General features: G+C 43.3%; 1 protein-coding gene across 2 annotated transcripts in view; it reads left to right on the forward strand.

Annotated features, from left to right (window-relative positions):
• The window catches only part of HAPLN1 (hyaluronan and proteoglycan link protein 1), a 121745-nt gene that overhangs the window by 41777 nt on the left and 53932 nt on the right, over nucleotides 1–26036 (forward strand). The window contains exons 2-3 of one of the 2 annotated variants that reach the window (XM_033923099.1): nucleotides 7531–7693; nucleotides 24359–24727. In XM_033923099.1, the coding sequence (XP_033778990.1) occupies nucleotides 7594–7693; nucleotides 24359–24727 (469 nt within the window). In that variant the 5' untranslated portion in view covers nucleotides 7531–7593. The remainder of the gene's footprint in view (nucleotides 1–7530; nucleotides 7694–24358; nucleotides 24728–26036) is intronic. The other variant, XM_033923183.1, reaches the window with a different exon arrangement.

A 26036-nucleotide genomic window follows, 5' to 3' on the forward strand; every position in this document is an offset into this window, starting at 1 on the left:
TTTTTTTTCATCATGCCCAGCAGCTTTCTCCCCTCCCAGCAACTCTCCTTACTTGCCAGCGCTGCGATTCAATAAGGCAGCCTCGGGTCCTTTTGTGGGTTGCACCGCCTCTCGGAGAGCGAAAGTTGCATCATCAGAGGCGGCCCGACTCAGCAAAAGTTCCAAGGCTTCCTTCTTCAATCGCTGCGTTTGTAAGGAGAGCCATTGGGAGGGGAGAAAGCACAGTGTGAGGCTCCCTATTATCTCTCCGGCCCTGCGCGAAGGACAGCTCCTTGATCTTGCCTTCTTTCTTTCCTGCGCGGACCGGCAGGAAATTGAAGAAGTTGATCTCGCCAGTCCTGCGTGGACCGGCAGGAATTTTCTGCGGACTGACACCGGTCCACAGACCGGCGGTTGAAGAACTGTGATCTATAACATAAAGAAAAAATGCTGCATCACTTAACATCAGATACTTTGCCATTAACAATGTGCAGAAATTTTCTAGACTGGTGACCATACAGATGCCCTAATAACATAAGAATAGCTTACTGGGTCAGACCAATGGTCCATCTAGCCCAGTAGCCCGTCTTCACAGAAGCTGATCCAAGTCACAAGTACCTGGCAAAAACTCAAATGGCAGCAGCAGTCATGCCACCGATCCAGGACAAGCAGTGGCTTCTCCCATGTCTGTCTCAAACTATGGACTTTTCCTCCTGAAACTTGTCCAAACCTTTTTTTTTTTTTTTTAAATCTAGCTACATTAACCCCTCTCACCATATCCTCTGGCAAAGCATGATCTATGTTTGCCATCTAATTTCAAAAGCATGCAGGCACAATATTCAAAGGGGTTTACCTGGGCAGGAAACACTCCTGCCTGATTAAATCCCAATAAACAGCTTGGCCGCTGATACTCAGGAGCAGTTAACCTGGTAGTGCCTCTGATTATCCCTGCTAACTGGTCATTCTTTATCTAGCTAAGTTAGGGAAGGGCCAGGGGTGTGGTTTGTGCAGAGTCACAACTTAGCCAATTAGTGGCAATATTCAGTCCACTAGCCAGATAAGTAAGTGCATGAAGTTACGAAAAAGACTGTGTCATTTTAACCAAACAGTGATCTGTACTCAGAACACCAGTTGGTGCTCAGTTAACTTTTAGATCAGCGCACACACTCGGTTATTCAGTGCCAGGAGATGCATATGCACAGGCAGTTCAGCTCACAGCCTACTGCTGCAGCCTGAATACTACCCCCAGCATTTTCATTAATTCAACTAGAGACAGGCTGTTGTGTGAAATGAATATCATTCACGGATATCAGTGTGCATTATGGCCCTGATTCTATATAAGATAGCTGCCGAGAAACTCATTGCATAGCACTTGTCAGTCTTCGGTTAGGTGCTGTTTATAGAATCGTGTCTAGAGGTGCCTAAATTGAACTTTGGTGTCAGTAGGCGTCAAAATCTTGGGCGGCCCTTATGCTAAGGTTTTCTTGGCCTAAATACCATCGCCTACCAGTGCCTATGTCCAATATGGGTACCCAGATGCAAAACACACCCAAGATCTGCCCATGATCCACCCTTAACCACACCTACTTTCTGGTAGACGCCTTGGGTTAGACGCCTACCTGAAAGCAGAAGGCACTAGTGCTGCCCGATTTCCAACTCAAATCGATTCACCGATTCAAATTGGGTAAATCGATTCAAATTAAATTGTTAAAAAAAAAATCAGCCTCGCCAATTCGGTTACCAACCTTCCTCCCTCGCCTCCTAAAGCAGGAGCGGCAGCGCTGCATTTTGCTGGCTTGCCGCTCCTGCTTTAGGGGGCAAGGGGGTGGGTAAGTCAGGAAGTGCTGCATAGGCCTTTGCAGCGTCCTCCGGCTTCCCCCCAGGCCTCCCACTCTTACCGTAAGATTATTGGCAGCCTGCAGAGATGATCGAGGTACTGTAGCAATCTTTACAGGCTGCAGTCATCCTCATCATGTCAGAGGAGGGGCAGGACCGCGGTAGAGCGAATGTGGTGCTGAGGATGACAGCAACCTGCAAAGATCGCTACAGCCCCTCAATCCTTTCTGCAGGCTACCGATCATCTTAAGGTAAGAATGGGAGGCCAGTGGGAAACATGCAGGTCTATGGGGGGTGGGGGGTGGGTGGGAAGCAGAGGGATCCCTGGTGTAGAAGTACACAGAGGGAGGGAAGGAAGGGGGTTCAAAGAGACGTGCATATACCAGACGGGGGGGGGGGTGACAAAGAAATAATGGTTCTAAAAACAGAGGAAAGGGAGAGAGATGATGGACAATGGGATTTAGGGAGGGAAGGAACAGAAAGGGAGAGAACTTGGACACAAGGCATGTTGTGGAGGGGGGTGGGGGATAGAGATACTGGATAGGAGGGTAGTTGGGAAGAGAAAGGGAGAACTAGTGGACCCTGGGATGGTGGGGAAGGAGGGATAGATGCTGGATGAAAGGGTGGTTAAGAAAAGGAGAGATGGTGGATCTGGGGATGGTGGGATCCATCACTGCAGCTGCGGGGATGGAAACAAAAAAAAAAGGAAAGATGTCTGACCTCCGGAGGAGGGAAGGGAAACGGAAGGGGAGGACAGAGATGGAAGATGGATGATTAGCACGGAGAAAGAAGAAAGAAGGAGACTCTGGCAAGCAAGTTATCAGAAGACAACCAGAGCGTGGTACCAACATGATTTGAATAATGACCATACAACAAAAGGTAGAAAAAATCATTTTCTTTTCTGTTTTGTGATTACAATATGTCAGATTTGAAACGTGCATCCTGCCAGAGCTGGTGATAGACCGCGAACGTGAGCTAGGATTTAACAGAGAGAGGGAAAGTCTTTTTTGTTTGCTTATTTTGTTTACACCACAGCACCAGTGTGGGTAGGAGAGGGCAAAGGGGGTGAAGAGGCTATAAAATAAACCCAACAGGAAAATCAAATCAAATCGAATCAAAAAATCGATTCAATAGGCTGAATCGAATTGAATCAAATCAAATTTTTTTCCCTGAATCGGGCAGCACTAGCAGGCACCCACTGAGTTAGGTGCTTACCACTCAATTCATTTTAATTTTTGCCAATTATGAGCTCATGATTGCTCATTAATGGTGCTGATTAAGCTAATTAAAAATTAGGTTAGGTGCCTAGCGCACCAATCAAGGTACCTAACTTCAGGTGCCGTTTATAGAATCTGGGCCTAAGTGCATATAGTTGCACTTTTCTTAAGGAATGTGTGCCATATCCTCAAACCTCTGGATTCTATACTGTATATGGTGTTGGGACTTAAGCACCAAAATTTGCATGCAGATCGGCTTGCAAAATAATTGGCAAATTAATTGCAATAAATTGATTTTATTTATTGCAGTTAATTGGCAAAAGTTACAAGTTGTGCACACATTTGCATGGATCCTATTCTATAACCCAGCCTGTCTAAATTCTATAACAGATAGGGGATGGGGAGGAGCTGCCATTTATGCAGGTACTAGCAATGCTCAAGGCCAGTGCCCATATAGCTAAGCAGGTAGATAGGACTGTACTTAAAGCATAACTATGCCTCCAGAAGTGGGAGGTGCTTGACTAGTTCAAGGAAGTTGAGAAGGAGTTTTGGGTCTTGAGGAACGGTGTCTGATTTTAAGGGTTCAAGAGAGAGAATTGGGTCGTGTTGGGGGATATCATGTTTTTATTATTAACAAATGCTTTATCAGTTGAAACCTATTTTTACTTTTGAAAATTTGACCAAATTAGTCCATATTAGGGCTGTCTTGTGCCAGCTACACTGGTTGCCTATGTTTAAACATATGGATTCAAGTTATTATGTTTAGTTTTAAAGGCACTTATACCCCCCCCCAAAAAAAAAAAAAAAAACCCCTTTTACTAAGCCATGGTAGAAGTTTCTACCATGGCCCGGAGCGCTAAATGCTCAGATGCTCAAAGAATTAGGGTTACCAGATTTTCCATAACGAAAATCCAGGCCCATGGTCCCTCCCCCAGTTCTGCCCAGTTCTTCCCAGCCCCACCCCCATTCCGCCCAAGTCATGCCCCATTTTTATAAATAATTGTAAATTGTTAACACCACCTTTTAATAACCTGCAATAGAGGTTTCTACTAGAGAATGACACGGTGACTGTTACCCACGGCTAGCCACGGGTAGCCGCGAGTAACCCGCCAAAATGGGGATGAAAAAAAATCTGGTCGCAGCGAGTACGGGGACAAGGTCATTCACTGCCCCATGGTGAATGGCCTTGTTCCTGCAGTTAATTGAGGGAATGCGCACAAAATACTTTAAAATCTGATCACGCGGTCCGAGCATCTCCTTCCCTCCTTTGCCGTTAGCGTCTAGCACTATGCGCGCGCTAAAACCACTAGCGCAGCTTAGTAAAGGGAGCCCTAAGAGTCAGAGCCTACAATTTACAATTGGACTTGTTCAATCCAGTACTGCTGCAGCACTAATCTGAATGTGACCCTCCTCCCTCCACTGTGGACATCACAGCAGAGATAAGAGAAATCGAGCCTTACTTTTTTAAAAAAAAAAAAAGGCTATTGTCCATTCAGCGATCCCAGAAACATGTTTATTGAATTAGACTCGTTGACGTAATAGTAACAGTTACATTTCTTATATTGCATTTTAATACAAATTTACTTTGTGTGCCGTGTACAGTATTTAAACACATATCTTAATAGCTGCCTTAAAACAGAATTTAGCGAGATACCTCAAACTTTGAACCAAAGTTTCCACTACGGTTCTGCTCTTCTATAAAACACAACAGACCAAAGCGATCAGCGTTTTGGCTCCTGGGGTTGCAGCACCCAGGCAAGATCGACCAATGTCTGAGAACACTGTCTGGTGGCGTCACAAAGGGGGTGGGATTGAGCCAGATCAGGAGGGCATTCCTTAAAGGGTGCTTTTACCGCTCCCACCGGCTTCTTAGCCTTTTTCTTGGCCGTGGGGGGGTGGATTAGCAGCCACGCTGAAGTGCAGGTTCAAGGAGGTTCCAGACCTGGCCGGCTGTGCATCCCCCTAGGGCAGGGGTCTCAAAGTCCCTCCTTGAGGGCCGCAATCCAGTCGGGTTTTCAGGATTTCCCCAATGAATATGCATGAGATCTATGTGCATGCACTGCTTTCAATGCATATTCATTGGGGAAATCCTGAAAACCCGACTGGATTGCGGCCCTCAAGGAGAGACTTTGAGATCCATGCCCTAGGGCGTGCAACTGGGGTGGTCCTCCCCCACCCCACCCTTGTACACCACTGCTTATGGTGTTTATTTTCAAAGCATATACACATCTCAACAGGACAAAATGGATATCCATTCGCTTGAAACGTCCAAGTATCAATTTTGAAAAAACAAAAAGGGACTTCCAATACTGAAGTACATCCAAATAACAAGGAGGCCTGTTATGGGCATGTTTGGGGCAGGATCAGGTAGGACCTGACATCTGAACATCCAAGAGTGATTACTAAAGAGGAATAAATGTCCATGTATAAAAGGAAAAATGCCCTTATTTAGGGTTATCAGATTTTCCATCTGAAAAATCTGGACCCCTAGGCCTGCCCAGTCCTACCCATCCCCGCCCCGTCATGCCCCGGTTCTGCTCTGCCATGCCCCCAATCCCTCCTCAAGCCCCGCCTCTAATCCCACCCCCAGCCACTCCCCCCACTGCCTTCTCTCATTGGGATGCCCTCCTACACAAAGGAAAGATTTTCAAAACCAGGACATCTCTGCTGTAAGCTTAGGAAATCTAAACATTCAGCATCTGCTATTGTAGACTTTTTAGTCCACAAATCTCTGAAGTGATAGCTAACAGATTGGACTCCTGAGGCAGGTCTTTATGGGCTGAAACACGATCGTGTTGAGTCCATCATAATGAAAGAGACTGAACACCAATAGGTCACCTTTGTTGTTGTGTTTGCTGTATAATTAAGTACACCTAAATGCCACATCTTAAAGGGACTAGGTCAGGGGTGTCCAACCTTTTGGCTTCCCTGGGCCGCATTGGTTGAAAAAAAAAAAATGTTTCTGGGGCTGCACAAACGTGCAAACGCTGCAGCTAAACAGAGGAGGGAGCTGGCAAGACGGTAAACACCTGGGGGCAGCAGAGGAAAACACTGCATCGCCCTCGACCGGGGCCGCACAAAATATTTCACTGGGCCGCAGGTTGGACACCCCTGGACTAGGTAGTCTAAAGTACACACAAGAGTAACTAACTTGCACAGTAAGGCCCAAATTCTCTACAGGGCACTGATATCAGCAGCCACCTAAAAAGCAGCCACTGATCATATGTCAATCATTTAACAGTGCCCTATAGAAAATTGCACCCCTGCAAAAGATAGGCACCGGAAATGTAGGCCAAGGTTTTCTAGGCCTACATTTCTGGCACTTATCTTTGTCATGAAAAGGGCCTATGTAGGCACTTTAGGCCACCTAACACCACTTTTATCATTGGCCATGCTCATAGTGGCATTTGGTGGCCTAAAGCACCTATGAAGGTGCGATTCTGACACAATTTTTTTAAGGCACTTTAACTGACATTTTTCATCATTTTAAACAGCGTTTCTTAATTTAGGCGCTGATACGGCACGTATCAGCCCCTAAGTTTAGGTGTCATTTATAGAATTCCCCCCCCCCCCAGTATTATACTGAACCTTAAAAACTAACCCCCTTAATCTCATCTCTTGCTCAGCACAGATGCACATGCTTTTTTCAAATTTTCCAAAACTGGCAAAGAATAGCATTTGGAATTAGCAATTGTAGTGTGTCAACATGTGAGCCAGGAACTTATAGAGAAACCCTAAACGGGGTACATAGAAATGTGTACCTACTATAAGACTCTGAGCTAATGAAAAACTCAACCTGGCTAATCAAGGCTGCCAAGAGTTTTAGTACATTTTGAGAGCTATGAGAACCTTAACTCATGCCACAATGAAATGCTAGAAAAACACAACTATAATAAGTTTCATACCATACCCTCTCATTTCTTGTGTCTTCCTCCTGATTTGAGGTCTGCCTTTGCCTAGCTGCCATTTAAAATGTGGCTGAGGTTTATCTGCAGCATATGCTGTAACTCTGCTTGCTGTATCTTCAGCGTGCTTACGAGTGTCAGCATTATGGCACAAATGAATGAAAAAATATATCTCAACAGTGGCAGCTGCAGGGGTGGTGTGTACAGCAGTAGACTGCTTTTGTACATGGTGTCCCAACAGTTCCATGGATGCACAGGCACTCCAGGATGGTAAGTGATGCTGCAATAAAATATGCAAGCTCTCAACAAGATACTGTGTCCATTTTGTTCTTCACATAAAACTTGACACCATGTTTGCTAAGTCAATGGAAGGTCATGAGCAGTGCTGTAAAATTTTGTAAACTAGGGAAACCTGATGTAGAAAACTGTACGGGTTCTTGCTTTTGTGGCAATGGGCAAGTTAAGTAAAGCCTGCAGGACAGCTAACCGTTTATGCAGTTCAGGGTAAACAATGCCGAGGACCCTGCTATATGATGATCATAACTAGTAACTAGTTTTGCAGCAGCTGACTCGGTTTATTGTACGGTTTCCAGATTTCATGAGCCTCTTTGTGTGTGCTGCTCTCACAGTGAAGAAGATTCTTTTGGTTTGCAAACATGAAGGGTCCACTTTTTATGGTGCTGATGTCTGTCTGCTGGGCTGAATACCACATGCTCAACTTTTCACTGGAACCAGGGAGAATTATTCACATCCAAGGTAAGCAATCATCAATGCATGTGAGAAACTGTCTGCAGTTTCTTTCCAGCTCGGAAGCTGGAAAATGCACTCATTAGTTTTCCTGTAATGTTTCAAATCATGCCGCAGTGACATTTTTGTGTGTGTGTGTGAGTGCTGCTTCTGTCTTTACTGTGCCCTTTTCTCCTCTGTTGCATCAGTTTAATGGTTTACAAATAAAAAAATAAAAAAAATTGCACAACTGGAAGATAGTTAAGTGCAGTTATTATCATGCAGTCTAAGGTAAAGATGACTATTTTCATTTGCATTCACAAGAAAGAAAACAGACTTAAATGCTCAACATAATCTTGTTTTGTTTTGTTTTTTATGAGACAGTGGAAAATGGTTAACAAACAACTAGATGTTTCAACTATATCTATTTGCAGGTGGATTAAACCTACTTAATCTTTGTGCATCATTTAAGAGAGCAACATTATTGAAAAAGTTGGAATCATATTGAAATCAAATAATATAAATTGCTTATCCGTGATATGTATACTGCATAAGTGTATTGGGTTAATACAGTTTAATGTGTAGGTGATTCAATCTGTAGCATAATGCAGTTGTTTTTCCCCCGTCCCCAGCTTCAGTGCTTGAGGGTCATCACTAGCCTGAGAGAAACACAGGATGTACTAGGGACCCAAGAGATCTAATAAAGCTGGAACTCTACATAGGTAATATGAAAGGAAGATTAAAGTTACACATTAGCGTTACTCCTTCGCTTTGTGTTACTGTTGCACTGAAGTGTGATATATTTTCATGGTGCAGAGTGCTATCAGTTTCCTCAGAAAAGCAGAGCAGCCACCGAATATTAAATTATGCAGATGTTATTTTAGTCCAAAGACAGGTGTGCTAAGGTGATTAAATGGTTCCATATAAATGGTTCTAAAAATGTCCCCCGTTACCGTTGCTTAATTTTAAACTGCTATTATTATTATTATTATCATCATCATATTTTAATACCGTCTTATATATTACACTGGTGTAACGCCTAAGCTATCTGTACAGTGGCCAAAAATGTCTAATCTGAGGAAAATGTTATAAACTATTTTTGCAATAAAATAGTGTTTTAGGTGTATAAAATTAGGTCATACCAAAATGTGTGCACAGCACAAGGCACCTCCTATTTGTACAGTAGATGTGCTCAGAAGAAGAGTTAATAGAGGCTGACTGAAACCAGTAGTTTTGGTTCCAAACAAAACTAAATCCGCCACTTGGTTTTGTCAGGAAGCAGAATCAAAAACAAAACTGTGGCCTTACTTCCCATTACCACATTTCTACCTTCTGTACTCACTTTCTTGGAAGCTGGACATTAAGGCCCAGATTCTGTATAGGACGCCCGGTCTCAGAAGCCAATGGGTATCCTATACAGAATTGCACCTAAGCCCATCTAAAAACAACCCGATTCTCTAAACTGACATCCATGTTACAAATGCCGGTTAGAAAATCGGATCGCCACTAAGCTTATCACAGCAAGGGATCTCCCTGCCGCGATATGTTTAGTGGCCACAGCTGTGGCTCCTGGCCCCCCTGAATGATCACCGGCAGGAGGGATGCCCAATACCTCCTTCCGGGAACCCCCCCCCCAACAAATAGATTGCAGCAGGAGTGATGCCCAATCCCTACTGCCAGAACCCCCTTACCCCCCCATAGACCGCGCCGTCCTCACCCAGAATCTTAGATTGACCCATGACGAAGGCTCTTCCCATGAGCGGGGCCTTAGGCGCCTGGGCCAACCGGAATCTTAGATTGGCCCATGTGCCTATGGGTGGAGCCTAAGATTCTGGTTGGCCCAGGAGCCTAAGGTCCCTTCTATGGGCAGAGCCTTAGTCACATGGGCCAATCAGGCCTTAGGCCCCTCCCTGGTGCATCCCACAATGCACTGGGAAGGGGCAGGCCTGCCTCAGTCAAATGGAAGTGGGCCTGAAAGATGGACGGAGGGAAAACCCATCCGCCCATACTTTGAAAAAGTTAGAGTTGGGTCCAGAGGGTGGGGTCTGGGGAGGGTTTGGGGGTTATGAGAGGTTCTAGTGTATGGGGGGGTCTGGAGGGTGCAATCTATGAGGGGGGGTCTGGCAGGAGGGACTGGGCATACATCCTACATTGTACACATCTCCCGCTGGCCTAGGGAGATACGTACAGCCGCCTTGGTCCATTTAAGGCTACTTCAGGGCCAAACCATGCCCACACCTAGCCTTAGGCGAGCTAAGGCGGGCTTGCGGGCCTCCATAGGCTCCAGGAGACAGTCTGCATCGGGAGCTTTTTTTAAAAAAATTGTGCATTCTGACGCCTACCACTGCCTACAATCAGGATGTCGTTTATAGAATCTGAGCCTAAAGTGAGAGTACAGCTTGCTCTTCCCCTAAGACAGGTAGTCTTTATCTGGAAGAGGGTATATGCACTGTACAGGACACCGGTCTCAGTGGCTGCCTATGAAGTGGCTGAGAATTGAGTATCGGCGTCCTATGCAGAATCACATCTGCCCTAACAAACAGATGCCTAATACACACACACACACACACACACACCGGATTCTCTAACCAGCGCTAGACCTTTGTAGAGGCGGCCGGCTGAGCTGGCAGGCTTTACCTGGTCCCACCTCATGCCTTGCATTCGCAACCATGTGGCCCACCATGATGGACACACCAAACTCCTCAGCTGAATTACACTCTCCTGCATGCCCTGTGCACAAAGGAATGGCCGCTAATCCATACCTCTTTCACGCTAAAGGAAGACAAGTCAGGACACTCAAACATGCAAAGCTGCAACAAGAGAAAGAGATAGCTGCTACTGAGATAGAAGCCAATGCCCTCAAAAAAGCCATGAGGCTTGAAAGCGGGAAGAGGACAGCTGCACCATCTCATACCTGAAGACCCCAGGCAGCACGTAATAGAATACGTAAAGCCCATGCCTCAGAATGGGAGAGAAAGCAACCATAGTTGGGTTCAGAGGGGCCACTAAGGGACAGAAAAGGACGTCCTCCAGCAAAGTGCAGCTCACCTGAAGGATCACGTAGACAAATGACAAGACAGAAATCCAAACGCATGTGGTGCACCACCATTGGTTTCTGCTCCAATAAAGCTCCAGCTGAAAATGTTCTTTTCAAGCACCAACCCTGGCTCCCCATGGAAACTGGGCTCACCCAAAGAATGATCAACCACAACCAATTTGACACACTGTGATTAGACAAGAGGCAACTGAGATATCATACCCCGCACCTAACTCTAGGCACACAGCAGTATGTGGTCAGCCCCAGCTACTCCCTGCGGGTACGCTAGAGACCTAGGAGAAGGAAGATCTAGTCACATACATGGCAAGCAAAAGGTGGTGAAAAGTTATCAAGGGTGGAAATCTGACTTTAGACACCATAGCAGTGCTGAAAAATGACTGTGCTAGGTGAGGACCCACTTTAAAGGAGGCCCGCCGCTCACCTTGCCCCACCCCCTTCTTTCCCTGGCTTCTCTGCTCCTTTCTTCCTTCCCCTCTGCTTTTCCCAACCTCCCAACCCGGAAGGCCTCTCTTTTTGTGGCAGGCTTCTCTAGTCACACCGGCCTGCTTCTGACTATGAGCCCACCGGGACAGATAGGGAGAGATATCTGAGTACCTGAATATAAACTGCTTAGGATGTAAGTGAGTTTCAATTTATTTATAATTTGGTATACCGACCATCACAGGTATCAGGCTTGCAGTGGTGTACCAAGGGTAGGAGGTGCGGACTGCCCCGGGGTGCCAGCCCTAGGGGGGTGCACAGCCGGCCGGCCAGGTCCGGAACCTCCCATGCTGCTCTAAACGGCACCTGTACTTCAGCGTGGCTGCCAACTCTGTTTCAGAATAAGTACGGTAGCTGCACTGAAGTACAGGAAGGTCCTGCGATGACTGCATCTGCCGCCTCTACTCTGGAAGAGGTAAGTGACATCAGAGGGGGTGGACCAGCAGCCGCAGTTATCGTGGGACCTTGCCACAACTCCCTTCAACTGCCAGCTCACCCCCTCCAATGTCACTTAGTTCTTCCGGTGCAGAGGCAGCAGAAGCAGTCATCGCGGGACCTTGCTGGTTTGGAGGGAGGGAGAGAAAGGGGGTCAGGGTAGTATGGAAGGGTGGTAGAGGGAGAGAAAGGGAGTCAGGGTGGAATGGAAGGGTGGTAGAGGGAGATAAAGGGGCAGGGTCATATGGAAGGGTGGTGAAAGGTGAGAAAGGGGGCAGATGCTGATGGAGTTGATATGCAGGGAAAGGGGAGAAAGATATAAGGGGGAAGGATACTGGATGGAATTGGGTTGGAGGGAAAGAAATGGGGCAGATGCTGATGGAAGTGGGGGAAGGGAGAGGAGATAGTGAAATGCCAGACCATGGGGGGGTGGGAGAGGGAAGGGAAGAAGAGGAGAGGAGAGAGATGTCAGACCACTGAAGGAGGGAAGGGAAGAAGATGGATGCCAGACCAATGGGGGTGAAGGAAGAGATGGAAGGGGGAGGCATAAAGTTTCTGGAAGGGGAATGGGAGAGAAGATGCCATATAGAAGGGGCAGAGAGAGGGTAGACAGTGTATGAAAGGAAGAGAGTGACAAGAAGATGAGGAAAGCAGAAACCAGAGAAGACAAGGTAGAAAAAAAATTCTATTTAATTATTTTTTTGCTTTAGGAGAGATGCATTGTTGTTTCTGTGGTGTTGCATTGTATGCAGAGTCCAACTTCTTGGTGGTTCAATTTAACCTTTGTCTATGTATTTGTATTTTATCCCCCTTTTACAAAACTGTAGAGCATTTTTTAGCACCGGCAATGGTGGTAACAGCTCTGATGCTCAGAATTCTATGAGAGTCTGAGCTGTTACCACCATGGCTAAAATCCACACTACAGCTTTGTAAAAGGGGGAGGGGTTAGTTTGTGATTACATATTCCATACTAGGCAAAGGTGTTTTCTGTGTTCTGTGTGTTCAAAAGACACGGTTTTCTATTAGGATTGACTGTGCAGGATTGATCTGTACTAGTCTGGCTTGTTTAGTTTTACAATGGGAGTATTGATGTTATACTGCTCACTGCAGTATGTAAGATGCTGCTTATTCCTAGGTACACTCTTGTGTGATGTGTGGATTGTTACTAAAGATCATGTTTTTTATACAGATGGGGGGTCATAAAATGATGGGCCCCGGGTGTCATAGGCTAGGTACGCCACTGCTGGCCGGTTTACAATATTAAAAATTTATAAAAAACATAAAAAATAGAAATAAAATATGGCAGGTTGTAGCCTAGACAAGGACAAAGTTTAGACACGTTGGATACAAGAGGAGCAGGGGGGGAGGGAAATTCTAATTACGTTGAAAAATAAAAATAAGAGGAAGGGAAGAGGGGAGAAGAATACAAGAGGAAAGGGGGTGATTGCTTCTTAAAAGCAGTTCTCTATATTTTTTATTTATTTATGCATTTTTTTCCCTTTGAAAAGATTCTTAACTGCAGTTTTGGTATTCATCTTTGAACAGAAATGTTTTGAGGTTGGTTTTAAATTTGGTTAGAGAGTTTTCACTGCAGAGATGTGGTGGCATTGCATTCCAGAGGGAAGGGGCTGTTGCAGAAAAGGTGTGTTTCTGGTGGTTTAAAAATAAATAAATAGTTTCATGTCAAACCCGATTCATACTCAGCTATGGAACAGAAATAGTCCTCGTATTCCTACTAGATGATCTTCACAAAAACCAAGACAGGGGATTTATCTTGGTATTAGTACCACTAGATTTCTCAGAAGCTTCTGACACTGTGGATCATGATATGCTAGCATGACTGGCTTGGTTCAGATTCTATAAGACAGGCAACAGTCCATACTGTTTGCCAGCACCTCATCACTATCATGGGTATTGACTGCGGAATAGTGCTACCCAATTCAGGGGGGAAAATAATATTGATTCGATTCATCCTACTGAATTGATTTTTCAATTTGATTCACTTTTTCTGCCCATTCGGATGTTTTATTTTGTTTTTTTCAAACATCCTGGCGGGTTTATTCATAGACTCTTCACCCACCCCACCCACCCCTTTGCCCTCTCCAACCCCATGCCTGTGCTGTGGTGTAAACAAAAATTTTAAAAAAGACTTTTCCTCTTTCTGTTAGGTCCTAGCTTATGCTCACTAACACCAGCTCTGGTAGGATACACATTTCAAATCTGACATATTGTAATCATAAAATAGAAATAAAATTATTTTTTCTACCTTATGTTGTCTAGTCAATTTTTTATTCAATTCATGTTGGTCCTAGGCTTTGGTTTCTGTTTGTCTTCTGTTAACTCGCTCACCAGGGTCTCCTGTCCATTTGATGTTTTATTTTTTTAAAATAATTTCTTTATTGGGTCAAGCAAGATAACCATAACACAACCAAGAACAACAAGGTGGCAACAATCCAGAGCAGAGAAGCAGTACACGTACATAAGAAAAGGAATTCAATCCAGTACAAAGTAGCTCCCATCATAAGGTACCAGGTGTGTCATGGCCAGCCACTCGGCCAGTTTTACATTAGACAAAACACAATCAAGCAAACAATCTCCTCTACAAAGTCCCTGATTCTAAAAAGGAAACAGAAAAAAAACCCAACATGCATGTGTTCACCATCCATCTTCCAACTCTGTACCTTCCCTTCCACTGCCTTATCCAACATTTCTTTCTCTCTATCTCTTTTTCTCTGTCCCCATGCCTTCTGCCCTGGGTCAAACCTCTCTATTCCCCCACACACAGCATCTCTCCCTTCCTCCCTCCATTATCATGTGCAACATTACCTTCTCTCTCCTTATGCACATATCCCTATGTCCTTATTCCCGCCACCCTATGTCCAACATTTCTCCCTCTCTCATCTCCATGCATGACCCATCCCCTCTACCATATGCAGGATTTGTCCCTCTCATCCCTCTTTTACCTCTTTTTGCATCTCTCCTTTCCTCTCCTCCACCACATGCCCAACAATTCTTCCTCTCTCCCCCCATGTGCAGCAACTTTCCATCCCTCCCTCCCAGCCCCCTGTGCAGCAGCTTCGATGCCTCTCAACCCCCTATGCAACATTTCCTGACCAATCCCCCTACCCTACCCCCACCCCACCGTGAGATCTGACAAACCTTTTGGTCTCCTAAAGCAGCATTAGCAATGGCGATGACTGACAGGCAGAGGCAGTGCTCTGAACAGGCTATCCATGGCCTCCCCGCCAAGGTCACATCATCATCACCACTGATGTAGCAGAGGGAAGGCCCCAGTGGGGCAGACCATGAGTAGCTGCTCAGAGAGCTGCATCCCCTGCCAGTCATTGCCACTGCTGCTGCTGCTTTAGGAGGCCTGGAGGTATGGCAGGCCTCACCGGGGGAGGGGTGGTGGTCACTGAATCGGTGAATCCTATTCATGGGGAAAACAAATTGATTTAAATCGATTCACCATAGTAAGTCGGTGAATTGGACAGGACTACTGTGGAGAACCATAAGGATTGACACTGTCATCTATTCTGTTCAATATCTGCATCAAGTCACTAGCCAAACTGACTCAGTCGATGGACACTCAGTTCTACATCTACATAAATAACATGCAGCTACTCTTACCCAATGAACCTGACTTATTCATCAACCAGGGATGTCAGTTCATCTTTAAAGGGGCTGTGGTATCTTTTCAGTATTTAACTCCACCCCTTAATTGCACCATCTGCAAACTTTGGGATTGATGAGCATCAGCACAGCTCAAAGCCCTTTCTTTGGAGAGAACTGTTTAGTTGAAAGGATCAGAAATGGTCCATTGAAAAGAAGCTGATTCTGCTTAAAGAGAAAAAAAGGGCAGAGCAAAACACTTTTAGCATTTCCGCTGGCAGCTGAAAAGTCTGGCTGAATGCAGACCTCAACCAGCCAAAGAGATGAGAACAGTGAGATGTCCATCTTTCTGTCGGTGCTCTAATGAAAACCAAGTGTCTAGGGATCAATCCACAGTCCTACAGGGTAGCAGTTCCCTAAGGTATTGTATCACTAATGAAATCCTTCATGTTAGCATTTTGCCAGTTTCTTGACTCTGTTGCTTAATCATTTGAATTTATTACCACAAACCTTTTGGCTTTTCCCTAGTTAATTCTATTTGTCATATTTTTGCTCTGATTTAGAATAAAAGGGTGTGCAGAGAAGAAAATAAAGAAAGGTAATTTTTCAGCATATCAGGAAAAATGTAAAAACCGGCTAGGCAATAACAAACTTCGAATATGTATACAAATAATAGCAGATAAGTTCTCTCTTGACAAGGAAGAGAAATTCATTTATACTTTGGTCTTCTGAATCTAATTAGTTGGGCTCTGATGACCAATGGTTATACTTCTATAGATACTCTCTACACCCCACCATATCCACCAGTCTCATGCAATCACTATACTTTCTCTTCTATAAAGATCTGACTCCAATACATGTTGGCATTGCAATAGTCAGTTAGGTGATCTTAAACACATGATTTACTTATGTCCAATTATTCAACTGTTTTGGAACTCAATTTGGAAAATAATTTGCAATATATTGCCCATCTCAACTCCACTATCCTTTGATGTAATCCTTTTCAGATCACTTGCTCTGCCTAGTGCCCTAGATATTTGGCAATCCAAATTATCGAATGCTCTTATAGCTATCTCCTTACAGATAATCTTATCTCGTTGGAAATCTGCCCACTTGTTAATCTCCCTCCTGGCCCGATATTGTCGGGGAGTTGAGGAGTCAGGGGGGCAAGAGGGCTTGAGCTCCCTCTTGCCCTGATCGTGTCGGTGGTGCCGCGGTTGGCTAGGGCAAGAGGGCTTGAGCTCCCTCTTGCCCCGATCGTGTTGGGGAGTCGGGGAGTCGGCGGGGCAAGAGGGCTTGACGTCAGAGAAAGGGCGGGACCGCCGGAAGAGGAAGCAGCAGGACACCGGTAGGAGCTTCTACATGATGGGGGGGGTCCGGAGGCTGGGGGTGCGGGTGGGAGTGCGTGCGAGCGGTCCTTCGGGGTGCGGGTGCATGCGAGCGGTCCTTCGGGGTGGGGGTGCGAGCGGTCCTGTGGGGGGGGGGGGTGTGAATCGGACGTCGGGGGGGGAACTATGTAAAAAAAAATTTGTACAACGCGCTCACGCGTATAATGCTCAAGGGTATATGCAGTTTGTAAAAACCACGTATAACGCGCGCGTTATATGCGAGAAAATACGGTACTAGTTTATTCTTATGACTTCATATAATTGTTCTAGTTTACTCATTATACATGGGTGCTTGTTGCTCTCTGCTTGCACCTTCATTTCTGATTGTAACGTAACTACAGAATAATGTATTTTCTCTGTATTTGTAACAACTCAATAAAAGATTTAAAATGAAAAACCAGCTAGGCAATAGCAAACTTCCAATATGTATACAAATAATAGCAGATAAGTTCTGTCTTGACAAGCAAGAGAAATTCAGGTATACTATGGGGCTCATTTTCAAAAGAGAAAAATGTCCAGAAAATGGCACAAAGTGGCATTTGGATGTTTTGACCCCTTTCATCAAAATGCAGGAGAGGTTTATACTGTGGACCGGTGAGATAAATGCTCTGATGTTCATAGTAATTGAATGCACATCAGAGCATTTACCTTGCTGGTCCGCGGTGAAAAGCTCTACCCTGGTTTGATAAAAGAGGCCCTTTGTTTGCTAAAACGCCCAAACTGCCATGTTCAAAACATATTTCTTAGACAGTTTTCTATGCTGTTTGTCTGAGTTGCATTTAAATCTCAAAGGAGCATGTTGGAAGCGTGTTTTGGGCAGGACTATCACAGACTATGGGCTCCTTTTATGAAGATGCGCTAGCGTTTTTAGCGTGCATTACAATGACGTGCGCTAACCCCGCGGTACATGGAAAATACATGGAGGGGTTAGCATCTAGCGCATGCTAAAACTGCCTGCGCACCTTCGTAAAAGAAGCCCTATATCTTGGATGTATTTCTGCAATAAGCGAACCTGGCTTTTCCCTAGCATATAACTTTCTCTCCTTCTGTCTACATCCCCTCTTTTTATATGCTTTTGTAAACCCTTCTCCCCTCTCTTCTTATTTTTTAAGCTTTGTAAACCGTGTCGAGCTCCACTTCCGTGGAGATGATGCGGTATATAAACTTAAGGCTTAGTTTAGTTTAGTTTAGTTTATAGAGTACGTCCAGTGCTCTTCAGCTTGGAAAAGACACAGCTGAAGGGTGATATAACTGAGGTCTACAAAATCCTGATTAAAATGGGTAAAATTGATTTTTCACTCTTTCAAAAAGTACAAAGACCAGAGGACACTCAATGAAACATGAAAATACATTTAAAACAAATAGGAGAAAAACATTTTTTTCACTCAAAGAATAGTTAAGCTCTGGAACTCATTGCCAGAGGATGTGGTGATAGTGGTTAGTTAGCTGGATTTAAAAACGATTTACAATGGAAAGAGGCAAATGAGATGTCGGATATTTAGCCAATCAGTTACTGTGGTTTGAATGTAGGCTAGGTATTCCTAGACTTCGCCTACATTCAAACCACAGGTTTTGGATCTCTTTATGTGACTTTATATCCAAGAAACATTATGATATAGACTTTGTTTTTAGTTCCCCTTATTTGTACAATAAAGTAACTGATTGGTTGAATATCTGACATCTCATTTGCCTCTTTCCATTGTACTTCTGTGTTATTTTTGAGGCAAAATTCTTTATTAATTTTCAAATCAAATACAACGTGCCAACAATATACACTCAATTAATACATAAAACAGCACTTATATCCAAACAAGTATTAATACAAAGTACATCCCACCCCTCCCTGGATCCATGCAGAAATCAATTAGGAATTAAAGGCTTATTCGATTAAAAAAGTCTTGCCAACTGTCCACAGCATTAATGGATGAAGAATAGTCTAACTGTGCCAATGACTTTTTCCATTCTTCCTCTACTCACACCTCTGCTCTCATCTCCCTTTTCTCTCTGCTCACCCCATTCTGAGCTATCTGTTCCCTCGTCCCCAGCTGAATCTTAACTAACGCTTGATCTGTCCATGGTTTCCAGATAATGTTTGATAAATTTGACTGCAAAGATAGAACCAAAACTAAAAATTAGAATAATCCCGTGCCAGTGCTCCTGGTGGCAAATTTACAAGGCAAGTTGTTAAATCCTGATTCCTTATCACTAAAATATCAGTCATATCAAATGTCCCTTGATAAAACATTTCAAAAGCTAAGGCTTGTTTCGCTCAGGCTTTAGCTGAGACATAGACTGAAGCTGAGGGGGGACAGGTCCAGGACGAATATCGGGAAGTTCTGTTTCACGCAGCGAGTGGTGGACACCTGGAATGCTCTCCCAGAGGAAATAATTGCAGAATCCATCATTCTAGGATTTAAGGGTAAACTAGATGCACATCTCCTTAAGAGTGGCATAGAGTGAGACGGGTAAGGGTAAATTAGATGCACGTCTCCCTTGAGAAGCATACAGCGATATGGGGACTACAACTATGCCAGGGTACACCTGTCATGGGCCTCCATGTGTGCGGATCACCGGACTTCATGGACCCAGGGTCTGATCTGGAGATGGCAATTCTTATGTTCTTATGTATGTAGCTTTAACCACTGTGCCACACTCTGCCCCCTAGTTGTGCTATGGAAAGGAGGAGGAGTACAGGTCAAATAAAACCCGTTTAGGATAACAGTATATTTCATGGTAAATGTGAGTGAAAAATTCATCTATCTACAATAAGCACGACATACAAGCAATATTGCAGACACATGCATTATTAGCCATAAGTGTACGAAGGAACTTAAAATTTGTGGTATATTATATTATATTGTTCAAACTGGAAAACAGCAGCCATCTTTATGTAAGATGTATGCTGAACATGGAGAATCATTACTTCATCTATATGTAAATTCCATGTTTCCTTACTCATGCTGCACATTATCACACTTCTGGTTATATCATACTCCAGGGGGGTCTCTTACTAAAGTGCACTTAGATCTCCTTAGCAAAAATTAAGCCATGCTAAGTAAAAAGGTTGTATGGTAATTGTTGGAGTGTGTCCAGCATGTCCTCAACAAGTACCACTATCATGTATAAACCTGGTTGCACATGCTAAGTGAACCTACTAACAGCAAAAGTGATGGTTAGCAAGCAGAAAGTACAGCATGCAGTCCTATTCTCTGCCCATCATCCCACCTTGTTCCTGCCCTCAAACACAACATGAAGTTAAAGCACAAATTAGTGCGGGCTGTCATGCCACCACAGTAACAATTAATTAAGTTGAGCAGGTCGAAGAATTTCTCTCACTGGCAGTAGTAATTACTTCCAAATCTTGTACATGTGCTTAACGCTCGATATAATTATGAACAGCACAGCTACACCTTTACAAACAGCACGGTTACAATCTTCATGCAGGATATAATCTTCAGAAGCCTCAGTAGTTAAATACTCATGAAACATACATTTTTGAAAATAAAATCTTTCACAATAATTTATATCCATAAAGGTATTTGGCTTGAAAATCCTTAGGTTATCCAGTCCAAGTCTCTAATAAGAGACACATTTTTTCAAGCTAAGTACCTTTTTGAATATGGTTTATTGTGAATTATTTTGTCAAAAATGTGTGTTTCATGAATATCTAACTACACAATATTTGAAGCCTATGAAGAGTTACCATTGAGGCTTCTGAAGATTACGTATATCCTGCATTATACTAAAAAAAAGTTCCTTATATCTTTGTAAGTGTGTGCAGGCCAGAATTTTCCATTATGGGAGTTTTTCATTTTGTTCAAATATCTTTATACTTAGTAACATAGTAAATGACGGCAGATAAAGACTCAAGTGATTCATCCAGTCTGCCAAACCTTACTCTCTCTTTAAATTACTGATTTAATTTAAATTTTCCCTTTTCTTAGCTATTTCTGGGCCAGAACCCAAAGCTCTGGCCGGTACTATGCTTAGGTTCCATATACTGAAGTCTTCATCAAACCTCTCCCCAGCCCATCCTCAACCACACCGTGCAAGTCTGCCCAGTACTGGCCTTAGTTCTTCAATATATACCATTATTTTCTGATTTGAGATCCTGTGTTCATCCCATGCTTTTTTGAACTCTCTCACTATTTTCCTCTCCACCACTTCCCTCGGGAGCGCATTCCAGGCATCAACCACCCTCTCTGTAAAGAAGAATTTCCTTATGTTACTCTAGAGTCTACCACCCCTCAACATCAAATTATGTCCCCTGGTTTTACCATTTTCCTTTCTCTGAAAAATATTTTGTTCTACGTTAATACCATTCAAGTATTTGAACGTTTGAATCGTACCTCCCCTGTCCCTCCTTTCCTCTAGGGCATACATATTCAGGGCTTCCAGTCTCTCCTCATACATCTTTTGGCACAAACCTCCTACCATTTTAGCCACCCTCTTCAGGACTGCTTCAAGTCTTTTTATGTCCTTAGCCAGATATGGGCTCCAAAACTGAACACAATACTCTAAGTGGGGCTTCACCAACGACTTGTACAGGGGCATCAACACTTTCTTTCTTCTACTGGTTACGCCTCTCTCTATACTGTACAGCCTAGCATCCTTCTGGCAACAGCCACTGCCTTGTCACAGTTTTTTTGCCTTTAGATCTTCAGACACTATCACCCCAAGGGCCCTCTCCCCATCTGTACATATCAGCCTCTCACCTCCCAGCACATAAGGCTCCTTCCGATTTCTAATCCCCAAATGCATTACTCTGCATTGAATGTTAGTTGCCAGATATTAGACCATTTCTCTAACCTTTGCAGATCATTTTTCATGTTTACTATTCCCTCCTTGGTGTCTACTCTACGTTTTCAACAACACAAAATCATTACAAAACAATTGTGTATCCTTATAGCTTATTCATTGATGCCTGCTAAGTATTCCACAGATAATGTCCATTTCTTTTTCCATGATGAAAAGTGACCAAATCTTTCAAAAGCAAGTTTTCTATATGAAAGACTACCAAGAATGGAGACATATAATAAAGAGTTGTACTTCCATAGCCCAAGAATGAACTTAATAGCTCCAGTAAGAAGAAAGTTCAGTAGATAAGCTTTCTGTTATGATAATAAGAGCATAAGAATAGCCTTACCGGGTCAGACCAATGGTCCATCAAGCCCAGTAGCCCTTTCTCACGGTGGCCAATCTAGGTCACTAGAACCTGGCCAAAACCAAAGGAATAGCAATATTCCATGCTACCAATCCAGGGCAAGCAGTGGCTTCCCCCTGTCTTTCTCAATAACAGACTATGGACTTTTCCTCCAGGAACTTGTCCAAACCTTTCTTAAAACCAGCTACGCTATCTGCTCTTACCACAACCTCTAGCAATGCATTCCAGAGCTTAACTATTCTCTGAGTGAAAAAAAAATTCCTCCTATTGGTTTTAAAAGTATTTCCCTGTAACTTCATCGAGTGTCCCCTAGTCTTTATAATTTTTGACCGAGTAGAAATGCCCATAGTTTTCCATGTGTCTGTCTTATAGGTTAATTGTTTGGTGATATCCAAAATAGCAGTGTTTTTATTTTATTTTTTCTCATTTTGTCAGGTTTATTCTTGGTTTTTTTTTAAAATTTGTTTGAGAGCAATATTGCCACTAGAGTGCACTATTAAGAAATAGTGTGCACTACTGATAACATATAAACACCCCCAAAATTTGGCTTGTTTATATCATTTCAGATTTAAAATGACAAGAAACATTTCAGACCAATGTACATCCCTGTCTCGTTTCAAAAACAAAAAGCTACTGATCAATATTCAGCCGGTAACAGTCAGCATTTTTTAAAACACTGACCATCACTGGCTACTCAATGCTGAGATATGTGTCGGCACTGGCATTGAATTTCTGGGCTTGACAAAACTGCTTCTAGCTCAGGGGTAGGGAACTCCGGTCCTCGAGAGCCATATTCCAGTCGGGTTTTCAGGATTTCCCCAATGAATATGCACCCTAGCTGCTGAAGCTCATTGTGGGTCCCAGCCAATATTCAGCCGGGACCCATATAAATGGAGACTTTGGGCTCCTTTTAAGAAGCCGTGTTAGCTTTTTAGCGTGCGCTAACCCCCGCGCTAGCCGAAAAACTACCGCCTGCTCAAGAGGAGGCGACAGCGGCTAGTGCGGCTGGCAAATTAGTACGCGCTAATATGCGAATTAAACAGCTAATGCGGCTTCATAAAAGGAGCCCTTTATCCCACACTCTTCTACCTGAGCACTAATCCCCATGTTTTACTAAGGTATGCTATGCGTTTTAGCACGTGTTTAGCCCCAAGTACCTCTGATTCCCCACCTGGACCCCTAAATCCCCAGATGGCTCTCCTGGGCCTACTTACTGGCCCTGACAGTCTAGTGATCCTTGGGGCAGGAGTAAACCCTACTTGCTCCTGCACCTTTATGGTTTCTAATCGAAAATTGGCACCACAACCTCTAGCAGTAGTTTCAATATTACTGCTAATACTTGTAAGACGGATAATGTTACAGAACTGCTACAGAATTTTTAAAAAATAACATTTCTGCAGTTACTACTGCTTATGGCTGCATAGATGCTTTTAAATATCAGCCTGAGTGTTTCTTAATGGAGTATTTCAGAAAGTTGTATTTGCATTGATCAATATTCAGAAGCATTGTATTCCTCATTCTTAAATTTCCTTGCATGCATTAGAATCATTAGAAGTAAGATTTAGTGGGTTTCTACAACCTGTATAACACAAAATTGAGATGTAGAGATCTACCTATAAGTTATAACTACACCAAAAAATGATCTCAAATCTAAGTCCAAGGTGCACTTATGTCAGAGAGGAAAAGATCTCAGTAACCTGGCAAACGATCCAATATGGATAATTAAGTTTGCACTGATAGGGTTTCAGTTTCTTTCATTGATCTAAAAAACCCTCTATAAAGTGCTTTTACTTTTTCTTTCAAATTTTTATAATAAGTTAGATAAGAAACTTAAAGAAAATCAAAACTTATGTACAAATTCCCTCTGCACTATAAACCAAGTCAAGGTTTATTTAATCCCCGACAGGACCCGTTTTGCCTTATGTGTTGGCTTTTTCAAGGATCGAGATTTTGCAGGGGATACTGAATGTAGAAATCTACTAGCTTAGCTCCAGCGCACTGGCGGAACGGATCCCATTGGGGATTAAATAAACCTTGACTACGGGCTCCTTTTACGAAGGTGCGCTAGCGTTTTTAGCACGCACACAAGATTAGCATGCGCTAGCCGAAAAACTACCGCCTGCTTAAAAGAAGGCAGTGGCGGCTAGCGCGCACGGCATTTTAGCATGCGCTATTCTGCGTGTTAAGGCTCTAACGCACCTTTGTAAAAAGAGCCCTAGGTTTATAGTGCAGAGGGAATTTGTGCCACACTGAAGATAAGTTTTGATTTTCTTTACGTTGCTTATCTTTAACTTATTATGAAAATTTGAAAAAAAACATTAAAAAAGACAAAGTAAAAGCACTTTATAGAGAGGTTTTTAGATCAATGAAAGAAACCGGAACCCTGTCAGTGCAAACTTATTTATCCTTATTGGATCGTTTGCCGGGTTGCTGAGATCTTTTCCTCTCTGACATAAGTGCACTTTCTACAACCTGTGGCAGCATACAGAACAAATTCTTAAATTTTATACCAGAAAAATAAAAATGTGAATGTTAATTAACTTTTTACCTCTTTACAGAAAATGGACCCCGTCTGTCTGTGGAAGCGGAGCAGACTAAAGTCATTTCACACCGCAGTGGCAATGCTACACTTCCATGCAAATTTGTCGGTGATTTTTCTGCAGCTGGTTCTGGCTCCCATAAAATCCGAATCAAGTGGACCAAACTCACTTCAGACTACCTCAAGGAGGTAGATGTGTTCGTTGCAATGGGACACCTCAAGAGAAGTTATGGCAGCTACCAGGGCAGGGTATACCTACAGGGAGCCAGTGAAAATGATGCTTCTCTGGTAATTACAGATATAACTCTAGACGACTATGGGAGATACAAATGTGAAGTGATTGAAGGACTTGAGGATGACACAATAGTGATAGGATTGGATTTACAAGGTAAGCAGTATTAATACAACTAAGATATTGATTTGATATTTTTTGCTCACAGAGAACATTATGTTCCACAAAAGTTGAATACTTCGCAGTAATGGAAAGTATGAAAATGGCTTTTCTGTGCCAACGTGTTAAAATATCAGTTTCAAGTGCACTAATTTTCAAATGTGGATGAACTCCGGGAAATTGCTGTATAAATTGCACCTATGTGATCCTTTTCATTGATATGGATGATTATTATAGGGCTCCTTTTACAAAGGTGCTTTAGGGCCTTAACGCATGGAATAGCACGCGCTAGCCGCTACCGCCTCCTTTTAAGCAGGTGGTAATTTTTTTGGCTAGCGCGCGATAATCTTGTGCGCGCGCTAAAACCGCTAGCGCACCTTAGTAAAAGGAGCCCATAGTGTCTCACTTGGTTTTCCTAACTACTAAAAACTGATGATTCCTTGCTAGACTTCTAGGGTCATCTCAAGGAATTGCAGCACTTTTGTGTATCCATCATGGTGCCATTCTTGTGGTATGAACTGCACAGATGTAGGACTCATACTATGAGAATGGACCAACACCAAAAAGTACCTGTGTTTTCCGATCATTTTTTTTCCCGGTTGTTTGGTGTCTTTTTGACATATCCTCTTACTGGTTTTCTCCTAAGTCCATTTCCAGGATTTTGTTTCCATTTTCTGTTTTGTTTTTTCATTCCACCTTCTTCCCTTCCGCTCTTATATCTGTTTCTGACATTTCCTTGCTTTTTCTCCATTCTTTTATCTGCTTTTTTTATCTACCTATAGCTAGATTTTATTCATTCTTATCCCTTTCCAGAATTCAGTCTCTTCCTTTTCCTCTTGCTCCTACTAAGCAGATTTCCAATACCTATTCTTATTTCCCTTGTCCTCCCATTTCTCACCTGTCTTATTCCTATCCCAGCATCCAATTTCCCATAGCTTTCACCCACATTCTGTTCCCCAATGGTTACCCTTTCTACTTATTCCCTCCCAAGCATCATCTTCTCATTCCCTTACCAGACCCAGCTCTTTGCCTGTCACTCATCCCCTCTCTTCCTCCATTTCCTTTCTGGTTCCCCCCCCCCTCATTGAGACTCACATTCCCCCTTCTCAAGTTTCAAGTTTCAAGTTTATTAGTTATTTGATTAATCGCCTATCACAATTACTAAGCGATGTACAAATAATAACATAAATTTTTAAAATATACAAAAAATACAAGGTAAACAAAAACAACAATATAAAAATCATTAAAAACTGACAAATTAAAACAAGGTAATTAAAACTATTACAAGGAAACAATGGGGTAGAAG

The sequence above is a fragment of the Geotrypetes seraphini genome, chromosome 1 (genome assembly GCF_902459505.1).
Source record: "Geotrypetes seraphini chromosome 1, aGeoSer1.1, whole genome shotgun sequence".
NCBI classification, from domain to species: domain Eukaryota; kingdom Metazoa; phylum Chordata; class Amphibia; order Gymnophiona; family Dermophiidae; genus Geotrypetes; species Geotrypetes seraphini.